Raw genomic sequence first — 19,086 nt, 5'->3', positions numbered from 1 at the left:
CTAAACGTCATTCCATACAATTGAATTCCTGTTTGTATCTTTGGTGAAATTCAAACCCCATTGACTTTGTAAATCTTTAACATCTACAAAATCATCAAATGTCAAAGTCTGTACTTCAAATTTCTTACCAGTTTTTTTAGCGCTTTTTATCAGAGGAATATATTGAATCGGAGTGTAAATTGTGTCTGCTTTGAAATACTTTTGTATTTCTTTTTCGATTAAGCTATGGGCATTGTCGTTTTCATTTTGTGTATGACCCTTGATTAAATATTTGTGACGTATAGAGTTGATGTTTTCAAATTGTGTCAACGCATACATGTACAACGTTGTAATATATTTGTTTTTGTTCTGACTAAATGTATTGTCAGAGTAAAAAATTACGTCCACAGACTTGCTTGTGCTCCGTTCGTTTACCAACCGTAAGAAATTTAGAACACACGTTGCGATTTCGATGGAACCTTTTTGGCCTTGTGTTTCATCCCAAAAGTAACTGTATACATTCGTGTATGCTTTGTTGCTATCCTCTTCAGTAGGATTCTTTTTGGCTAATTCTGCAATGGTGAAATTGTAACAGTTCATTTTTGTTTTGTAATAGAAACTACTTGATTTCCCTTGCGGTACCTGTAATATAGCTTCCAGGTCGTAGACCGCAACAATTTTGTTTTCGTTTATAGCGTATCGATCTTCCTTTTTTTCTTTCCTTGATAAGTCCTTCTCTTCTATATGTCTGTCATACTCTTGTTTCAAGTCCTCGTTGTTCGGTGTTAATTTATAATCTCTACATAAGTCGCACAGATCCTTTTTAGGTTGGTGTATTTTTATACCGGTGTCCTTAAAAATGTCATAGAAATTGCAAAACTTGCCTGACGAACGTCCATTCTTTTGTTGCAGCTCCACGAAATCCTGATAAATTTCGGTCAATGTTCTGCCGGGAGAAATATATTCACAAGATGATGTTGCTCTAGTATAATGGGACTCAACCCGAGGAATCGAAGCTATGAAACTCTTAATGTCGCGTACTAAAGTAGAATCGATCTTTCTATGGTTTCCATGTTTTCCACGTTTGTCTTCACTTAGAAAGTTATGTTCGTCACATTTTTCTTTAACCGTACGTATCATTCTGTCTGTTATATCAAATGTATTAATGAAAAAAGTTTTGCAAACCCTTTCTTTTGTGTTACTACGGTTCAGATAAAAAGCATAGTTTGACTTTCTAGGATTCTCATTCTTGCTGTATTTATACTTAGGCTTGATTTCGACCATACAACTTTTAATATATGCTCTCTGTATATTTATATCTCTTAAATCCCAATATTTATCAAAATATGTTTTCCTTTCTTGTTCAGTAAATTTACTAAAACACTTCAAACGGCATTTTTCATTGCATGGTGGTTTGACCTTACGTGCATCAACTGTTTTCTTAGTTCTGACCGATAAATATGATTGACCAGTATTACTTAAACGTTTTGCAGTATTGAATTTCCAAGATTCAGGTTCACGTTGGCGTTTTCTAGTTTTACGAATTGGTGAAATTGAACTATCAGCGCTATTTTCAGATGATGTTCCAGAGCTTGAAGACGACGAAAGTCTGCTTTGACGAGATAACAAGGATGGCGCCGGTCGACTATCTATATCTACCATTCCTGTATGATAAGTGAGATCTAAATCACTAAGATCAGGATCACTTTCGTTGGAATTAATTGGAGATAGTTGGTAATGTTTGTCATTGGTTCTTAAGGTCTTTTGAGATGAATTGTTTGTTGGCTTTGTGCTAGTCGTATGTGAATCATTAGTGTCACTAGCGGATGAACCAGGCGAATTAAGTGAAAGAATCTTACTGAGTTTAATATTTCTAATGGAGACTAGTCTCGATAAATCAATTTTGCAGATCAATGAATTTCGCGGTGTTGTTGTTGTATTATTAATAGATGTAGTAGTCAAAGAGGTATGAGAAAGCTGGTATTCAGATTCAATTGCTAGTGGCGTCGCCGGGTCAGCAACCAGTGCAACAGGTACATGCGAAGGATCGCTTTCTATTTTATTTTCAGATGGCATTTTATCAGAATTTGATGGTGAGATTTGTGGCGAATGTTTTTGTACAGAAAGAGTGGCTTTTTCTGAAGTTTCAGTCGTATCTATGGCTTCTAGAGTTTCCATGTTAATATTAGTTTTGGGTAGTAAAATGTCGCTCAATATTACAATTCCAGTAGCAAGTGATTTCAATGAATTGACTTGAGGGCTCTCATCTATGGTACGGTATATCCTTGTAGTAATGGGAAATTTTAAAACATTTTTTACTAAACACTAATAAAAACATAAATATTTTATTATTTTTCAATTACCATTTATATATAAACATGTAAGTATATATTAATAAAGGAAGAACAAGAAAATAATATAGGTACTTATCGAATAAAAATCGCACTAGGAAACATCATTTCCTACAGTTTGTTCATTCTCTGATCAACTCAGGTTCAATAAGAAGTCCGTGTATCGTCCACACTGCGATCGTGATAATAATATTAATAGAAAGGCAATCAAGGTAAGATGTTAATTTTATTTTATTTAGGTATATACACGGCTTAGTACCAATAAAACGATTAAACATTTTGTTCGCCTACTGAGTATATACCTACTGACCAACTAATTTTATATGAATATTTTTATAACTAGCAGGGTCCGGGAAGTTAACTCTCTTTGGATAAATTGCATATAACATACATACATACATACATAAAATCACGCCTCTTTCCCGGAGGGGTAGGCAGAGACTACCTCTTTCCACTTGCCACGATCTCTGCATACTTCTTTCGCTTCGTCCACATTCATAACTCTCTTCATACAAGCTCGGCGGTTTCGGGTACTTTTGACCTGACCCTTTACCAGGACGTCCTTAATTTGATCAAGATACGTTCGTCTAGGTCTTCCCACTCCGACCTTTCCCTCCACACTCTCCTTGTATATCTGCTTAGTCAACCTGCTTTCATTCATCCTCTCCACATGACCGAACCATCTTAACATACCCTTTTCTATTCCTGTAACTACATCTTCTTTCACATCACAACATTCCCTTATCACGCTGTTCCTTATCCTGTCACTCAATTTCACACCCATCATACTCCTTAACGCTCTCATTTCCACTGCATTTATTCTGCTTTCATGCTTCTTTTGCCATACCCAACTTTCACTCCCATACATTAATGTCGGGACCAACACGCCCCTGTGCACAGCCAGTCGAGCCTTTTTGGATAGTTTCTGACTGCTCATAAAGGCATGCAAAGCTCCATTCACCATGTTCCCCGCGTTCACTCTCCTTTCAATATCACTATCATACTTGCCATCTGATGTAAACTTTGATCCTAGATATACAAACTCTTTCACTTGCTCCACTTTTTCTCCTCCAATCAAAATATTACATGCTGTCATTTCTTTCTCCATTTCAAAAACCAGTGTTTTAGTTTTACTTACGTTCACTTTCATTCCTTTCTCTTTTAAAGCTTCATGCATACAGTTTACCATCTCCTGTAACTCCTCCTCTGATGACGCCAGTATAACCTGATCGTCGGCATAGAGCAGACATTTGACGAGTAACTCATTCATCCTTAATCCACTTTTAGACTCTTTCAAATCTGTCAAACAGCTATCCATAAATAGGTTGAACAGCCACGGTGACGCAACACATCCTTGCCTAACGCCTTTCTCAATCTTAAACCACTCAGTGTGCGCTCCGTTTATCCTGACACAAGCACTCGAATCCTCATATAAGGATTTCAGTGCTCGTATTAAGAGACTGCTCACCCCATGCATAGAAAGTGCTGACCACAATTCATTCCTCTCAACTCTGTCATAGGCCTTTTCCAGATCTACGAATGTGCAATAGACTTTTTGACTCTTGGCCAAAAACTTTTCGGCTATGCACCGCAAGGAAAAGACCTGATCAGTACATCCCATTCCCTTTCGAAATCCCGCTTGAGCATCCCATATTTTGTCATCAGTTTCATTCCTGACTCTATTAATCAATACCTTAGCATACAATTTGCCGACGACGCTAAGCAGGCTTATACCACGATAATTTTTGCAGTCCAGCTGTGACCCTTTTCCTTTGTAAAGTGGCACGATAACAGCCTTACACCAATCTTTTGGTACTCGGCCGCTTCTCCAACACAAATTGAAAAGGCAGTACAACTGACTAGCTACTACGCCTTTTCCTGCTTTAAGCATCTCGACCGACACTCTATCACACCCAGCAGCCTTTCCCGCTTTCATACTCTTAAGTGCTTCCACAATTTCGAACATTTCAATTTCGCCTTCCATCTCATTCTCTTTTTCTTCGCTATAGCAGAAATCTTTCTTATTTCCTTCCTTTTTTTCAAATAAACTTTCAAAATAGTCCTTCCATATCTTTAGTACACATTCTTCTCCTTTCACAACGCTACCATCCTGGCATCTGATCCTAGTCAGCTCTCTGGTTATAGTATTTCCTCGGGCTGACCTTACGGATTTCCAGAATACTTTCAGATTTGACTGAAAGTCTTCTGATAGCCTTTTATCAAAATCCTCTTTATACTCTTCTTTCTTTCTAATCACAGCTTTCTTAACCAAATCTTTCATTTTCTTATATTCCTTACGTGCTTCATTCACATCTTCATCTATAACCTCTTGCATTCTTAAGCTAGCTTTTGCTGCTAACAAATCCAGCCATGCTTTCTTCTTTAATCGCACAAGTTCTTGCACATCTTTACTCATCCACGCATTTTTGTGATTTTTTCCTTTCCTTCTTCTACTTACACCACACACTTCAACAGCTACTTTCACAATTCTTTCTTTAAATTCCTTCCATCCATCTTCAATATCGCTCATTTCCTCTAAATCTTCAAATTCATCCTTCAGTCTATTAATATACTTCTTACCTACATCCATATCTTGCAAATTTTCTACTTTTACTCTTTCCAAAGCGCTGGTTTGCTCCCTTACCCTGTGCCGCCAGCGATTGAAGATACCCCTTATCCGGGATATCACCAGTAAATGGTCCGAGTCAATGCCAGCACCGCGATATGCACGGGTATCCAGCACTTTGTTCTTCAATCTTTCATCTACAATCACAAAGTCTATCATACTTTTTAAAATACCTTCCACTCTTGTGTAGGTGTGGATCTCTTTATGTTGAAACATTGAGTTCGACACAAAAAGATCCCACTCTAGACAAATTTCTAATACACTTCTTCCATTATCATTCACCTTTTCGTCACCAAACGCACCAAGCACCTTTTCATATCCATCACGCTTTACACCCACCCATCCATTAAAATCACCTAACATAATAATCTTCTCATTTGGCTTGGTAACTTTCAATACTTCTCTTACACTATTCCAGAACTCCTCGTTTTCGTTTTTTGCTGATGTTGTACCCCTCGAACCCACATCCCAAGGTGCATAAACACCTAGAACGAAGATCCGAGTGATTCCAACTTTCAGCCTAATCCATAGAAGACGAGGGCTGACACACTCATACTCATTCACGCACTCAGCCATTCGTGCAGAAAGAATTAGACCGACCCCTTGACAGCCTCGGCTGGTACTGGAAATTCCAGACCAATACGCCGTGTAAGGGCCGTGCTGCGTCGCGTCGCATCCTTTCCGCTTCGTTTCATTCACGCACAACACATCCAAACGTCTTTCATTCATCATCTGGCATACTTCCTCAATCTTATCCTTCATTCCTCCTCTTACATTCATCGTCGCAAAGCGGCTTTCAGCAGACCGCATACCGCTCCCGCCGGGAACGAGACGTGATGGGGTGCGGACACCATCGCCGCCATTTATATGCTTTTTAAGGTTCATAATGCGATTCCCACGAGACGCTAGGGAAAAATTTTGTCCGCCCCAGCAGAGCCCCGCATGCCAGGGTAAGGCTAGCCATTACCTGGGGGTCGCCCAACCCCATCCCCATATAACAATAAAATTAAAAATATTTGTCTTGCTTGCATAGTAGTATGTACGGTTTTACATTTTAGTCTTAAGATAAAAGCTTAGTAAGACTACCGTACGTACCGTATTACGAAGTAAGTTTCTTAACTTAAAACCATATATTCGACACCAATATACATGCCTTGCTCTTTATCCCTTTACAACCGGACACATAAAGTTGTGAGTTTATGAAAAAAACTGTACTTAGACTTGTATTATGGTTCTAAAGAATACAGGAAAAATAGAGAAAAAAATCGGAAAAGCCCCATTTCCCGGAAAATGACGTGCACGATCGTGCGCTTCAGATTATAACTGACATTTGCACGATCGTGCAAGTTTTATATTTTTTGTAAATAAAACTCCAATAAGTAACAAAATCAAATATTTTTTTATTAGAAAACACTTAAAAACGCTTTATCTTTAATCAGTCTCAAAAATTTACCAGTCTTCATAATAGGAACAAGCTTTCATAGTTATTTTTAAAAGTTTAACAAAATTAAATGTCTTTTCATGACTTAAAAATTATAAAAATACTCAAAACAAAAAACAACTCTCCATAATTAAAATATAAAATTACTTTTACATTAGGCAGAATGAAAATCTTTGAAACAATTCTGATTACGAGCTATACAAAGATAGGCATTGCATTTGATGCATCGTGTCTTCGTACGACTTTTGCAATTTTCATTTTGACATGCTCTAGGAGACTTAAGGTCATCAAACTGTGGCAAGTGATTATAACCATCATATCTTAAAGATATAGAAGGCTTTATGGCCTTTTTAAACTTTTTTGGCACATTAATCTCCATCGTATCTTCATCAGAGGAACGACGCTGCTTATCAGGGCTATTTAGCAATACCTCCGCTATTTCAAGACGAAAATCTAACAAATCTAACGTTTTATTTCTTGGGTATTTGTTAGCTAAACAATCATTTTTGTAAGCGCGCCAAGAATTAACTAAAGACAAATCTAAAAAATGAATAAGTACCTTCAATGTCCATTTTTTAGTTTTTATAAAAGTTCTATAGTATTCCATTTGCTGGTCCAGGACATCCACCCCGCCCATGTGTTTGTTATAATTCATCACTATTTTAGGGGCTGGTACGTCGATATATTGACGGTTTTTCCTATCCCACCGTTTCACAATATCTGTGGTCGAGGCACCTGTACAGTTGGACGCTAGGGTTACAGTGGTATTGTCCTTCCATTTTACAAGAACTGATGAATCCCGCACCATTTGCTGACTTTCGCCTCGTTGCATAAGTGAGTCCTTTTTAAACTTAAGGCTAGTCCTGTCAGGTATTCGATTATGCATTATAGTCCCAGTGCTGTGGATACCTCGCTTGTTTAACTCCTCTATCAAAGGTATCGTAGTAAAATACCTATCGTGGTACAAGCAACTGCCAACTGGGACACTTCTAGCTAAATGAAGAATGACAGATGGTCCGAGGCCTAGCCTCGTCTCTTCAAACATTGTCTTTGCGCCTTTGTAAATCTCAAAATCCAACATGAGGCCTGAACTAGTCGTCAAAACAAAGTTTTTGAGTCCCACAGGTCGAGGTTTGTTTTTTACCACTTGACGGACGGCACATCTTCCAGTAAATGGTATCATCTGCTCGTCGATAGAGTAGTAACCGGGAGTACGTTCTTGTTTATAACATCCATTTCTTACTTGGTCTATAATTGGCTGCACCTTCCAAAGTACATTAGGTTCTTGACTAGGGGGTTGAATGTCTGTATTAACAACATGCAATGCATTTCTGAGTGCTTGAAAGCGATCTCTGCTCATCTTAGACGTAATTTTTTCTAATGCTATTCCAGCCCGCCAATACATTGTCACCCTTGGATAGGGAATACAACCCATCATGATATGGATTCCAAATAACTTAATTATTTCAGATCGAGATGTTTTTAATTCTCTGCCACTCTTTCGCATGAAATAATTATTTGTACACAAACTTATTAGTTCATAAAACTCGTCATCAAAATATTCTTTGAAATACTCTACAGGAGCTTGAACTGGTCTTACGCTGGGTTTTTCAAAATTGTGTGGCTTATCTTCAAAAGGTGTTTCTTTCCAAAGATCAGGGCGCGAAGTCGATGGTTGGTTTTGTATGGAGAAAGTAGACCTGTTAGTAGAATTCGGTTGAACTGGTTGAATGTTAGCAGTGTTGCGCCTAGTACTGTTCCTGTTTTCTCTAGAGGACGATACAGTAGGAGAATGACTTGATGACGACCTTGTAGATGATCTTTGTGCGAAATTATCAGGGGTTGGTGTATTAATTGTGTGACTTGGCAATTGGCTCACCTGAAGTGGGATATTGTTCGTATTTGCTGAAGAACAGGAGATATCTTCGCCAAATGACACAGCTGACGGCGGTGGTAGACACTGTCCTTGGTCGGGGATGGGCTCAGCATAACTCTGGTCTAATAAGACGTCTCCAGAATCCAGGCCTTCTAATACCAGCCGTTCAATCGCAGTTGGGTCACAATCGTCGTCTGAATCTTCGAATTCGTCAATATCCGAGAGATTACCATCACCCATCGCTGTCAAAACGTTCTCTATATCATTTTCATTTAGAGGCAGGCCTGAAAGAAACATTTATTATGTTATAAATGCAAATAAAAAGCAAAACAAAACAAAATCTGCGAAAATTAAGTTCAGCGCACTCATACCGAAAGCACACGAACGTGCAACATTTTTATTTTAGCAGTATTTCTATTAATTCCCGTGTACATTTTATTAAAAATCTTATTCCATTCGATACTTTAATACCTTTACTACATATAATCATAATAGCACATTCATTTTACCATAAAAAAGTAAATAAAAATAATACTTACGTGAGCCGCCGATTCCGCCAAAAAACCCAGCCATGTTCGACGCCTCACTGCCTGCGACTGAGAGGTCACGAGGTCACGCAATATTTATTATTCGCAGGAATAGATCTTGCACGCTCGATCAGTGTCGTTTGCGTCCACGAAAACGAAATCGCGCGTCGTCCAGAATTTTTCAAAGTATGATGCACGTTTAGTTTGAGTCGGTTGTAAAGGGTTATCTTAACTTCTAATAAAGAATTTGAATCAACCTGTATTTTTTTATTTGTTTTATAGATATCACCAGCAATATGGACACACAAGAGTTATATGAAGAGACAATGGCAAAACGTGTAAAAAAAAATTTGGATTCTGAATTTGGAAAACAAAGAACCGCGCATTCTGATAAGGGCTGCGAGGAGTGTACGAAATTTGATCATAAAAATTTAGGACGTGACAAGAAAAATGATTATTTTTCGCAGCTCCTAGCCGAAGAACTTCAAGAAATTCATCCTTGCATGCGCACACGGTGCTTCACTAGAATTTTAAACTTCGTTAATTCTGTAAAAAATAATCATTCTTATGAAATAGCGGTAACTGATACAGAAAGAATGTAAAAATATCGCTGGTAAATAAAACAATTATTTGATTTCTAAAGTGTTTTATTTATTTATTTGAATGAAATTTAGCACTACATGGTTCGATGCAAAGAAATACGTTACATTCCTTGCACTAAATCTTGTTTCGGTCCTATTTTTCTTTAGTGCACATACCCTACAGCGCTGGCTTTTATTGTTTGGGATCCTGGTAGGGAAATGTTTGAGTGCATCTCGTGGCAAAAAGCGACTTGGATTGTCTTGTACCCCGCGTGAAGTTGAAGGAACCGGTTGGTAGTCTAATAATTTATATTTTCCTATTAATTGACGAATCACTTCGAGATGAAACTCACTGAATGGTTTGTTCCTGCATCCTTTTATTTCTTTAAATGCGTAAAATGCATTTAAAAGATGCATATCAATAATACGCAACGCCAATTTTTTGTACCATCTTCTACTTTTTTTAATACAAGTCAATGTACTTATAAGCATATCAGCAGTGTCAATACTACCCATGTTTTTTGTGTAGTCATCAACACATTCTGGCTTTAACTTAGGCAAACCAGTTGCTCTGTCTTCCTTATCTGTGGGAATAATATTCGAGCCATGCTTTGTGCTAATCATTGTCACTGCCTTCTTGTCAACCCATTTCAGTGCCATCAAGGGTGGAGAATAGAATGCTTCGATTTCTCCCTTTTTAAGTTTTTTAAATTTCGGCATACCTGTTCTATTTTTTTTTACTGTTCCACAAGCATACGTACCTTTTTCCATCAAATGTTTAAATAGTGTTGGACTTGAATACCAATTATCTACGTAAAGTGTTCTGTTAGAATTCAAATAATTTTCCATGAGTGCAGTTACCACTGATCCACTCACACCCAACTCCGGTTTCATTTCGATATTTGTTTCTTTGCCGCTGTAAACTATAAAATCAATAATAAATCCTGTTTTCACATCGCACAAAACAAACAACTTAATACCGAAGCGGTTTCTTTTTTTAGGTAAATACTGTTTGAGTATTAAACGGCCCTTAAAAGGTACTATGCTCTCATCTATACATATTTTCTGATGTGATATAATAGCTTCTTTAAATTTGTTTCTTGCATGATCAATAACAAATTGTAGTTTATGCAATCGTGGTAGTCTTTCATTACTTGTAAACACATCAGTAAAATGTAACATACTCGTAATAAGGCAGTATTTATTCCTGCTGAGAATATTATGGAAAATCGGCGAATTTAATAAAGGATCCGTAGACCAATGCTCTTCGATGCTTATTCTTTTATTTCTGGTCATCAACATGGTAACTGCTAAAAACAAATAGATATGTTGACTGTTGACATCACTCCAATCTTGAGTTCTAGAATGTTGTCGTATATCAACATTGCGCACATAATATTGAAAATACCGATTCGTGCATCTTGCTATTTCTTTCATCAGAGTTTCATCCGCAAAATATTCAAAAAATTGTAATTCGGTCGAATTGGCAGATAGGTCAGTAGTTGTAAAACCCGAGATGAAATCATCAAAAGTTTGTATAGTCGGAGCATCCCCTTCCGTTGACCAATTCCACTCCGTGACACTGCCGTCAACGACCTGAAAAAGCAATACACACTTGATAATTTTTGTAAGTTACTTTTATGGATAGGAATAATAGGAGGTATAATCAACACAAATATAAATTTGTAATTTAAAATACCCCCGATAGAAGATAATAACTAATTGTGAGCGGCCGCTATATTGGACCGATTTTCAACACATATAGGTAAGAATACGTCTCGAATAATCAGTAAGAATATCAAACAAAAAAAATTAACTGAAAATCGGTTCATGCGTTTGAGAGGTACGCTACAAATCGAAACCCACAGACACATCAAACTTATACTTGACCTCGTGGTTTTGCATTGGGGTTTAAAACCACACTTAAGTAATTTTACGTAAAGCAAAGCCACAACAAAAAAAATATGACATACTTACCACTTCGTTCACCATGCCTAACTCCAAATCATCATCCGATTCAAACACTTCATTTTCCTCAAAGCCTTCCAAAATTTTAATTAATTCTTCTGCACTCGACATGTTTAGCGTCCTCAAGCTCACAGTACATAATTTACATTATACTGACTACCCACGAACAAATTAATATAGACATGTCGATAAAATTATCAACTTACCCTCACTTCGCCAATATCGTCTCCGTCTGTGACGTAATAAGCGGACGGATATTTCCGACTCCGGCGCTGACACATAGTTTAATACTCGTATCATTAGTGATGTGCACATCACCAATAACGATTAATATATCGCACTAATAATACAATAGTGTAGCAACTCAAAATAGGTGTTTTTTCAGAATCAACAAAAAACTGATTACTCGTTGCATATTATAGGTACTACATATATGACTCTTTTATGTGTCGTATAAATGACGTTAAAGCAATTATCTATAAAGCAGTAATCAAAAACTATACTGACCATAGAGTTATTTAAGAATTTTGAGTTAAGACAGTATAGTTCTAAATAAAATGTTCAAAACAAAATATTATTTTAAGTTGAGTCATTGTTTTTGAAACATTTTGTCTTAATACGTTATGATTTTTAAATTGTTTTATCGTTTTTCATTTAATTTTTGCACTTACTACAATTTTGAAAGTCATTTTCCGTATTCTATTTACGTTTAACACAACCTCTTATAATTATTGGTTAGTATGGGAATAAATAAAACATTCTTATTCTCAATAACAGTTGTTATTTATTAAAATGAAATTATACAAAAACCTTTTAAAATTCTGCCAAAACAAAATAGTAATTCGACGTTTAATCGGTCGATATCAATTCAACATCAAAAACAAATAAATTTGCTATTCCTTCATTAGCATTTTGTATTAAACATTTTGCAAAATAAAATTTCCAAAACCTAAACTGTAATTCAGATTAACAAATCAGATATAAAATCAACTAAATATTGTACTCAATCAACTTTTTATAAAATAAACATTCCAAAACAAAGAACAGTCATATTTATTTTTACCTTAATTACTAATTATTGTTATAACCAGATTGGCTACTTAACCTACATTAAAAAATGTGCTTATTTATTATCTTCTTATTTTCAATCAGTCTCAAAGAAATCACAAAGGTAATCTTAATATTAAGTGGAGTATACAAATACAAAAATAATACTATTTTTTTAATCAGTAAAATCTTTATAGTATGTTTCACGATAGTTTCTTGGTATTATATTTTTGTCAAGTAATTCTTTTACGTCTCTTTTCTTATTTTGACTTAGAGGTATCTTGCTTGTGTATTCTTGTGTCAAACCATTAGCAAATAATGAAGTTTGATTTCCAGTTCGTCGTGAGTTACGTACAAATACAGTTTGGTAAGCTTCATCCTCGTAAGAATTCTTGTAAAAAAAAGCCAAAGGATGTTCTTGTTCAACACGAAGCATCTTAACATCGTGCCATTTAACTTGGTTTCTGTCGACATTTACGTTAAAATTATTGCCCCATTCTTCTTGTAGTAATTTAACCCATTAGAGGCCAAATAAAAACGCACATGTTAATTTTTAATTTTTCTTTATTTATTCATGAAAGAGGAGTACAAAAACAAATAAATCTGCTCGAAAATGAAAAAAAAACATTTTTTCAGGAAATTACAGGGGTGTACCCAAATTGGCACAGTGGCCACCTAAGAGTGAAAATCAGCGAAACACGATTTTTCTATACAGAGTGTTTTCTTGCATTTTTTGCACCCCCAACGGCTTCTATTATGACAAACAACACACCGTACACGTTTCACAAGTTTTTCAGGGACGTGGTTCTTACCATCTAATTGTAACCCATCAATATTTGATGACGAAGGACGAGTGTTTTGTTTCTGAATTGAATGCCTGAGGTAGTATCTGGCTATGTTTCGCCTAAACAACAATTGGTCCATGGGATCTTCTTTAGCAAGGACATGTAGACGCCATGCGTTTGCTATAGTCATGTCAATCATGTAGGTAAATAGAACCCACCACCATTTCTTGCCATGAATCCCAATCCTATAGAGTGATATCGACTGGTCTAATTCATCCACTCCACCCATGCCTTTATTGTAATTTTGAAAGAGATGTGGAATCGTCACCTCAGCCTTCTCCTTTTTTTCTGGACACCATCTCTTTACAAGTCCTAAAGGCTCATATGAGTCGTAATTGGTAGCCATTGTGCAAATACTGTTATCTTTCCAGCGGACCAAAAGAATTTCATTATTTTTATCAAACCTGTAGTCATATACTGCTCGTGATTTTTTCATCATTTCCTTTACAGACGATAATGGGCATTTTTTGGTACGATTTTCTCTCACAGTTCCAGTGGCCCGAAATCCTGACTGACGTAAGTCATAGAGTAGATCACAGCTGGTAAAAAAATTATCAAAAAATACTTTATGATTTGCAGCATTCGTCGTCAATTTATTGAGTAGCAATTTTACTACTCTTGTACCAAGTGGCTCAGTGGTCGGCGTGGTAGACTTTCCACAGTAAATATCAAAGCTATAACAATATCCTGAAGAACTTGCAGCAACCCAATTCTTGTAACCAAACCGAACAGGTTTGCCTCGAATAAATTGCTTGGCTGGATGATGGCCATAGTACCGAATCATTGATTCGTCGATTGAAATAAACTCGTGAAAAATACCCCACTGGTTATATTTTTTCATGAGTACTTCGGACAATTTTCGGACCTTGAACATTTTATCAGAAGTAGTCGAAGCATCATTATTGTCTACCAAATGCAAGTTTCGTTTGATTTCTCTAAATCTATTTCTTGACATCGCTTTTGACACGACTTCTACGCCAACATCTTCATCCAAAGACCAATACATGTGTTCTCGAGGTAACTTATGGTAACCTGAAAGAATGAGTATTCCAAAAAATATCCTTAGCTCTTCAGTTGTGACACAAAAGTTGTGTCTATTATTTTGGCTCGCATAAAGATTGCTAAAGTGTACAATCATCTCAAATACTTCATCATCAAAAAGCTTTTCAAAAATTTGAACAGGAGTCAAATCTTTTAGTTGCTCTTTCACATGGTTCTCACAGAGTAACCGTTCCTCAGTTTCTTCGTATTGAGTAGAATAGTTAGGAGCACACTTTCGCCAAATTGGAATATTCAAGGCTTGACGACGAGATGGTACAGTGTTTCTGGATTGCTCTGCATGTGATGTACTACCTGTGTCTTTACGTGCTTTTTTTGCAGCCAAAGGCTCATCATCACTACTGTCACCAGAGTCTGAAAGACTACCAATATTGTGAACAAATACTTCAATGTTACCAGGAACGTCATTTGGTAAGCTCGACGGCATCAAATCTTCGTCGAAACCCTCTTCTTCATCAGTAACAATACTTGGATCTGGAGGAATAATGGCTAGGTCATACTCCAAACCGTCATCACTATCCTCTATTATGTCATGAATGGCATCCTCAAGTCCTCTGTAGTTATTACTGGCGCTAAAAGTCTGTTTTCGACTCATCTTGAAGTCCTGAAATGAATATTCAATTATTGCACACTTGTAGCCACTGTACCAAAATTGGCACACCAATATTTACTTGACCGTATAATTGCATACATAAGATAAAAGTTACTAAATTTACATATAAACGTTTGTCCAATATCTTATTTTATAATAACTAAAACCACTATCACGATATCGTACATCGACCTGTCGTATAAGTAAATAATATGCACTTACCTCGATGCTTCTATAAATAGATATTTTTAATTTATGAAAACAATATCACTTTTGATGTTTTATGCTTTTATTTAATTTTTTACCATAAGCGCACTCTTTTGCCTTCACAACTACGCAACAGAACATACACTGGTGTCAACACTTTTTTTATCTACCCTCAAAAAATAAGTGTTCCCAAATTGGCACGGTGGTCAAGAATGGGTTAAGATTACGAAATTTATCATAAGTCATTTCTGTCACTCTATAAGGTTTTCCTGTCTTTTTAGCGGTCTGAATTAATGTGATGTATTGTTGTGGGACATAGATTGGGCCAGATTTAAGGAAACGCTTCACTTGTTTTTCAATGACGCTATGGACATTATCGCCCTCATTTTGAGAGTGGCCGCGAATCAGAAACTTGTGAGTTACACTTTTCACTTTCATTTTTTGTACTGCGTATGCATAAGCTGTAAGGAGGTACTTATTTTTTTGTTGCCCACAGCAATTATCGGAATAAAATATAAAATCTAATTCTTTACCAGGGTGAACCTGTATCATTTGTTCTATGTAGTTCAGTATACAACTTTCAATCTCATTCGCACCACGTTTTCCCTCTGTCTCGTCCCAAAAATAGCATTCAACATTTTTAGCGTATAAGTCGCTTACAGTAAAATTAAAGCAGTTAATTCGGCTTTTATAATAAAATAAAGAAATTTGGCCCTTTGGTATTGGCATCACAGCTTGTAAGTCATATACAGCGACTATTGTAGAATCTATTTTAGCAGTTTTGTCTTTTTCTTTTTCTTTCCTTGACAATTCTTTTTCTCTTAAATGCGTTTCATACACCTCAATAATATTATTTTTTCCATCTTCATCAGCATTTTTAAAAGATTCACAAAAATCACACTGATCTTTTTTCGGCGTGTGGAAGGAAATATTAAAGTCTTTATTAAAAATGCGATTAAAAGTTGATGCAGACGAAAATGGTAAGTCTTGCTCCGTACATTTACTTTTGTAGTCACGGTATAAATCAGCTAAAGACTTGTCACCCTGTATATATTCCCGTGACGTCTGGGCTCTAAGATAGTGGGATTCGACGCGTGGTATAGCATTTATAAAGTTTTTTACACCGTCATAGACTTCCGGTTCTATAGTACGTTGCTTGCCATGTTTCCCGCGTAATTCTTCATCTATTAAACCACTCTCGGTTTTTTTTGCTAATGCTGTAGCAATTGGTCTATCGTTTATTGCAAGAGTATTCTTAAAAAATGTTTTACAGACTCTAATGTGATCGTCGTTTACTTGAAAATGAAATGCTGTGTTTAGTTTACGAAAATTTTGAGTAGATGAGTATCTGTATTTTGGTTTAATAGATGTACTATGTCTAATTATAAATTCTCTTTGTTTTCGTAAGTCTCCCAAATTCCAATACTTGTTGAAAATATCCAGTCTTGATGTCTCGTTTATTTTCAAGCTACATTTTAACCTGCATTTTTCGCCACACGTCGGTCCCATTTTCCTTGCTGGAACTTGTTTTTTACTAGTTGATTCATAAGCTTTGCCGGTATTGCGTAGCCGTTTGGCCACGTTGTGTTTCCAGGTTTCTACTTTACGTGCCCTCTTTTTACCCTTAGACTTGTATTGCTCGTCCGAATTATCATTTGATTCAGCAGTCAGCCCACTGGTTCCAGCAATGGGACTTAAGTTATCGACAACTCTATTATCCGTGCTACTCGATGAAGAGCTACTGGAAGAAGATCCACTTGAAGAAGAGCTACTCCTTGAAGAGCTTCCCGAAGAAGAACTACTGGACGATCGATCGATGGTTGGTCGGCCTCGAAGCAAACTAGGGGTTTTACTTGGCGATTGTGAATTAGGAATAAAATGCGGATCATGGTCAGAATCATCAAAGTCGCTTTGGTCTGAGTGTAATGGTGAAATATAATATTTCTTTTGGTTACATTCGGTTACTGATTCAACATTACTGACCAAATTCGGGGAGCTGTTGACGTCAATTTCTTGAAGTACTTGATTACTTGTAGATGGTGAAGGTAACGAATGTGTTGACTGTTCTTTGGCAATGTCACTATCTTCTCTTTGGCTAACAGATTCATTGTTTGTACTCACCAGTGACGATAATGATGGTAAAGTATCGTCGTTTTCTTTTTCCTGGTGTCCTGTAGTTTTTGTTGCCAAGCCAACAAGTAATCGCCCACGTTGCATACTGAATCTATAAATAAAAGAAGTATTTAATCAGTTTAATACATACTTGTTACATGTTTGTCACATACAGTGTAGTAAGTCAAAATTTATGAAATAAAATAGATATTGAGCATTATTTTTTCTCCACTTATACACATTCGATTAAATATTTATAAGCACTGAAAGTAACAAATATAACTTATTTCTAAGTACTTTATAAACTATACAAAAATCGTCTTTAATTTACGATTCAACAAAACCGTATCATGTCAAAAATTACTAAGTGAACCAACAATAGCGTCGTAAATAAAAATGTTTTTTTAAATCGTGCTTATGTAAATCAGTAATAGCGTAATAACTAGAAATATCAAAATTTCATGATTAGGCTTAATTCAACAATAATGTATTAAATCAAAATAATACTATAAATCTTACATACCTGATCCAGGAATAACGCTGCAACTCGAAATATTGCGCAAAGCGGCACGTCGTTCCCCTATCACTGTTGGTCGCAACTAAAGATGACGCAATATTAAGGGTGGGGTCAAGACAGTCGGCGAGTCATGAATAAAGACTTATGTCGCCATCTCTTATCCATTTTTTGCACTATCCTTATGACGGTTTTAGTGACTTGTAAGGCGTTGAATTTTGCGTTTGATTATATTGCTATGGCAACTTCGACACATTTTGAGTTGCTACACTATTGTATTATTAGTGCGATATATTTGATGATTTTAGGATAAAATCTGCCCTTTTGTATTAGAAACCAATACTTAATTGGTTTTATTTATCGAGAAAATATGATTGACTCATTTTTACCACAAACAACATACCCGGGTAGATAAAATATATATTTTTTAATAACTTATTAAAATTGTTTTACCACAGCACTACTGTCGGAATTATACGACTGTGGCGTTTCAACTATTAGTAAATCACCAATTGAGCGACCTATTAGATGTGAATGTTTATTGACACTGTCGCTTATATACGACTGCGGCGGTTAATAGGTTAAGAGTTATTTAATTTAGAATTTTTATAACGATATAGCCCTAACTTTAAAATGGTCACCTAACCTACGGCTGTAGGTTAGGTGACCATTTTAAAGTTAGTTTTAATAAAATATAGACTTAATACAAAATTCACTAACCAAAACACAAAGAGATTTAATAAAACAAAGACTTATTACAAAGTCGGTCGTTATTGTATCAAAACATAATCAATAAACTTACCTATACTTTTAGTGAAACAGCGACGAATCTCGAAATCGGCCGCGATTCGACACCACCGACGCGCGCGGCTGCCGACGCAAGATTGAATCAGTCGATGTTCGACGAACGAAGTAGGAGCGAGGGATGGGAGATACAACGACTCAATCTATTTTGTACCTTATAATCTAAGGAATAAGGGCGTTTTTTTTAAAGGAGGTTATGAAGTTTGCTCTATTAGGTCATTATTTCACAAAAACTCAATTTTTCGAAATTTCGAGATGGGTCGATATTTTATTAAGAGTGCGATTTGCAATTCAGCCTTTTCCATTTATCGTTTGCAAAGTATATGCTAAATTCGTACACTTTGTTCAGTTGAGTTCAATCCATCTTGTGGATTGTACTGCACGGGTACCACGTGCACAACCTCTTGTTTAAAATTTCTGCATTTGTTTGGGCAGTTCTTATTATTGCTTTAAAATTTTTGATAGTTTTATTATTGTCACTTTTTCAAATTCAGTCGTCCTTGACGTCGTTGCCACTTTATAAATAATAATATTATATTTCATTTTAAAATTAAAAA

At 36.1% G+C, this 19,086-nt stretch overlaps 3 protein-coding genes across 5 annotated transcripts; all 3 read right to left on the bottom strand.

Annotated features, from left to right (window-relative positions):
- Window positions 1-1,910, bottom strand: LOC132904130 (uncharacterized). Its single transcript, XM_060954052.1, has one exon. The coding sequence runs from the start codon at window positions 1,639-1,641 to the stop codon at window positions 1-3; it is 1,641 nt and encodes a 546-aa protein (XP_060810035.1). The 5' UTR covers window positions 1,642-1,910.
- A 4,543-nt stretch (window positions 1,911-6,453) lies between these two features.
- Window positions 6,454-8,910, bottom strand: LOC132904269 (piggyBac transposable element-derived protein 3-like). Of its 2 annotated transcripts, XM_060954199.1 has the most exons (3): window positions 8,813-8,910; window positions 8,277-8,557; window positions 7,991-8,097 (listed from the first exon to the last, which is right to left on the bottom strand). In XM_060954199.1, the coding sequence occupies exons 1-3, from the start codon at window positions 8,844-8,846 to the stop codon at window positions 8,053-8,055; spliced, it is 360 nt and encodes a 119-aa protein (XP_060810182.1). In that variant the 5' UTR covers window positions 8,847-8,910; the 3' UTR covers window positions 7,991-8,052. The 2 variants fall into 2 exon arrangements, with proteins under 2 accessions (XP_060810181.1, XP_060810182.1); XM_060954198.1 differs by having other exon boundaries at window positions 6,454-8,557.
- A 2,773-nt stretch (window positions 8,911-11,683) lies between these two features.
- On the bottom strand, window positions 11,684-18,025 carry LOC106142604 (piggyBac transposable element-derived protein 3). Of its 2 annotated transcripts, none has more exons than XM_060954197.1 (2): window positions 17,735-18,025; window positions 11,684-17,323 (listed from the first exon to the last, which is right to left on the bottom strand). In XM_060954197.1, exon 2 carries the CDS (start codon window positions 14,893-14,895, stop codon window positions 13,072-13,074), a length of 1,824 nt encoding a protein of 607 aa, XP_060810180.1. In that variant the 5' UTR covers window positions 14,896-17,323; window positions 17,735-18,025; the 3' UTR covers window positions 11,684-13,071. The 2 variants fall into 2 exon arrangements, with proteins under 2 accessions (XP_060810180.1, XP_060810179.1); XM_060954196.1 differs by having other exon boundaries at window positions 13,540-17,323.
- Window positions 18,026-19,086: the final 1,061 nt, after the last annotated feature.

Source organism: Amyelois transitella, chromosome W (assembly GCF_032362555.1).
Source record: "Amyelois transitella isolate CPQ chromosome W, ilAmyTran1.1, whole genome shotgun sequence".
In the NCBI taxonomy this organism is placed as follows: Eukaryota; Metazoa; Arthropoda; class Insecta; order Lepidoptera; family Pyralidae; genus Amyelois; species Amyelois transitella.
The sequence above is the reverse complement of the archived record's forward strand: the minus strand, read 5'-3'. Positions and strand labels throughout refer to the sequence as shown.

What these genes read in the sequence shown, in the direction of transcription:
- LOC106142604 (XM_060954196.1), bottom strand. Translation starts at nt 17,316, where the DNA reads ATGCAACGTGGGCGATTACTTGTTGGCTTGGCAACAAAAACTACAGGA.
- LOC132904130 (XM_060954052.1), bottom strand. Translation starts at nt 1,641, where the DNA reads ATGGTAGATATAGATAGTCGACCGGCGCCATCCTTGTTATCTCGTCAA.
- LOC132904269 (XM_060954198.1), bottom strand. Translation starts at nt 8,846, where the DNA reads ATGGCTGGGTTTTTTGGCGGAATCGGCGGCTCAC. An exon ending in TGGCGGAATCGGCGGCTCAC is followed by an intron (nt 8,558 to 8,812) that starts GTAAGTATTATT and finishes TGTTTCTTTCAG; the next exon opens with GCCTGCCTCTAAATGAAAAT.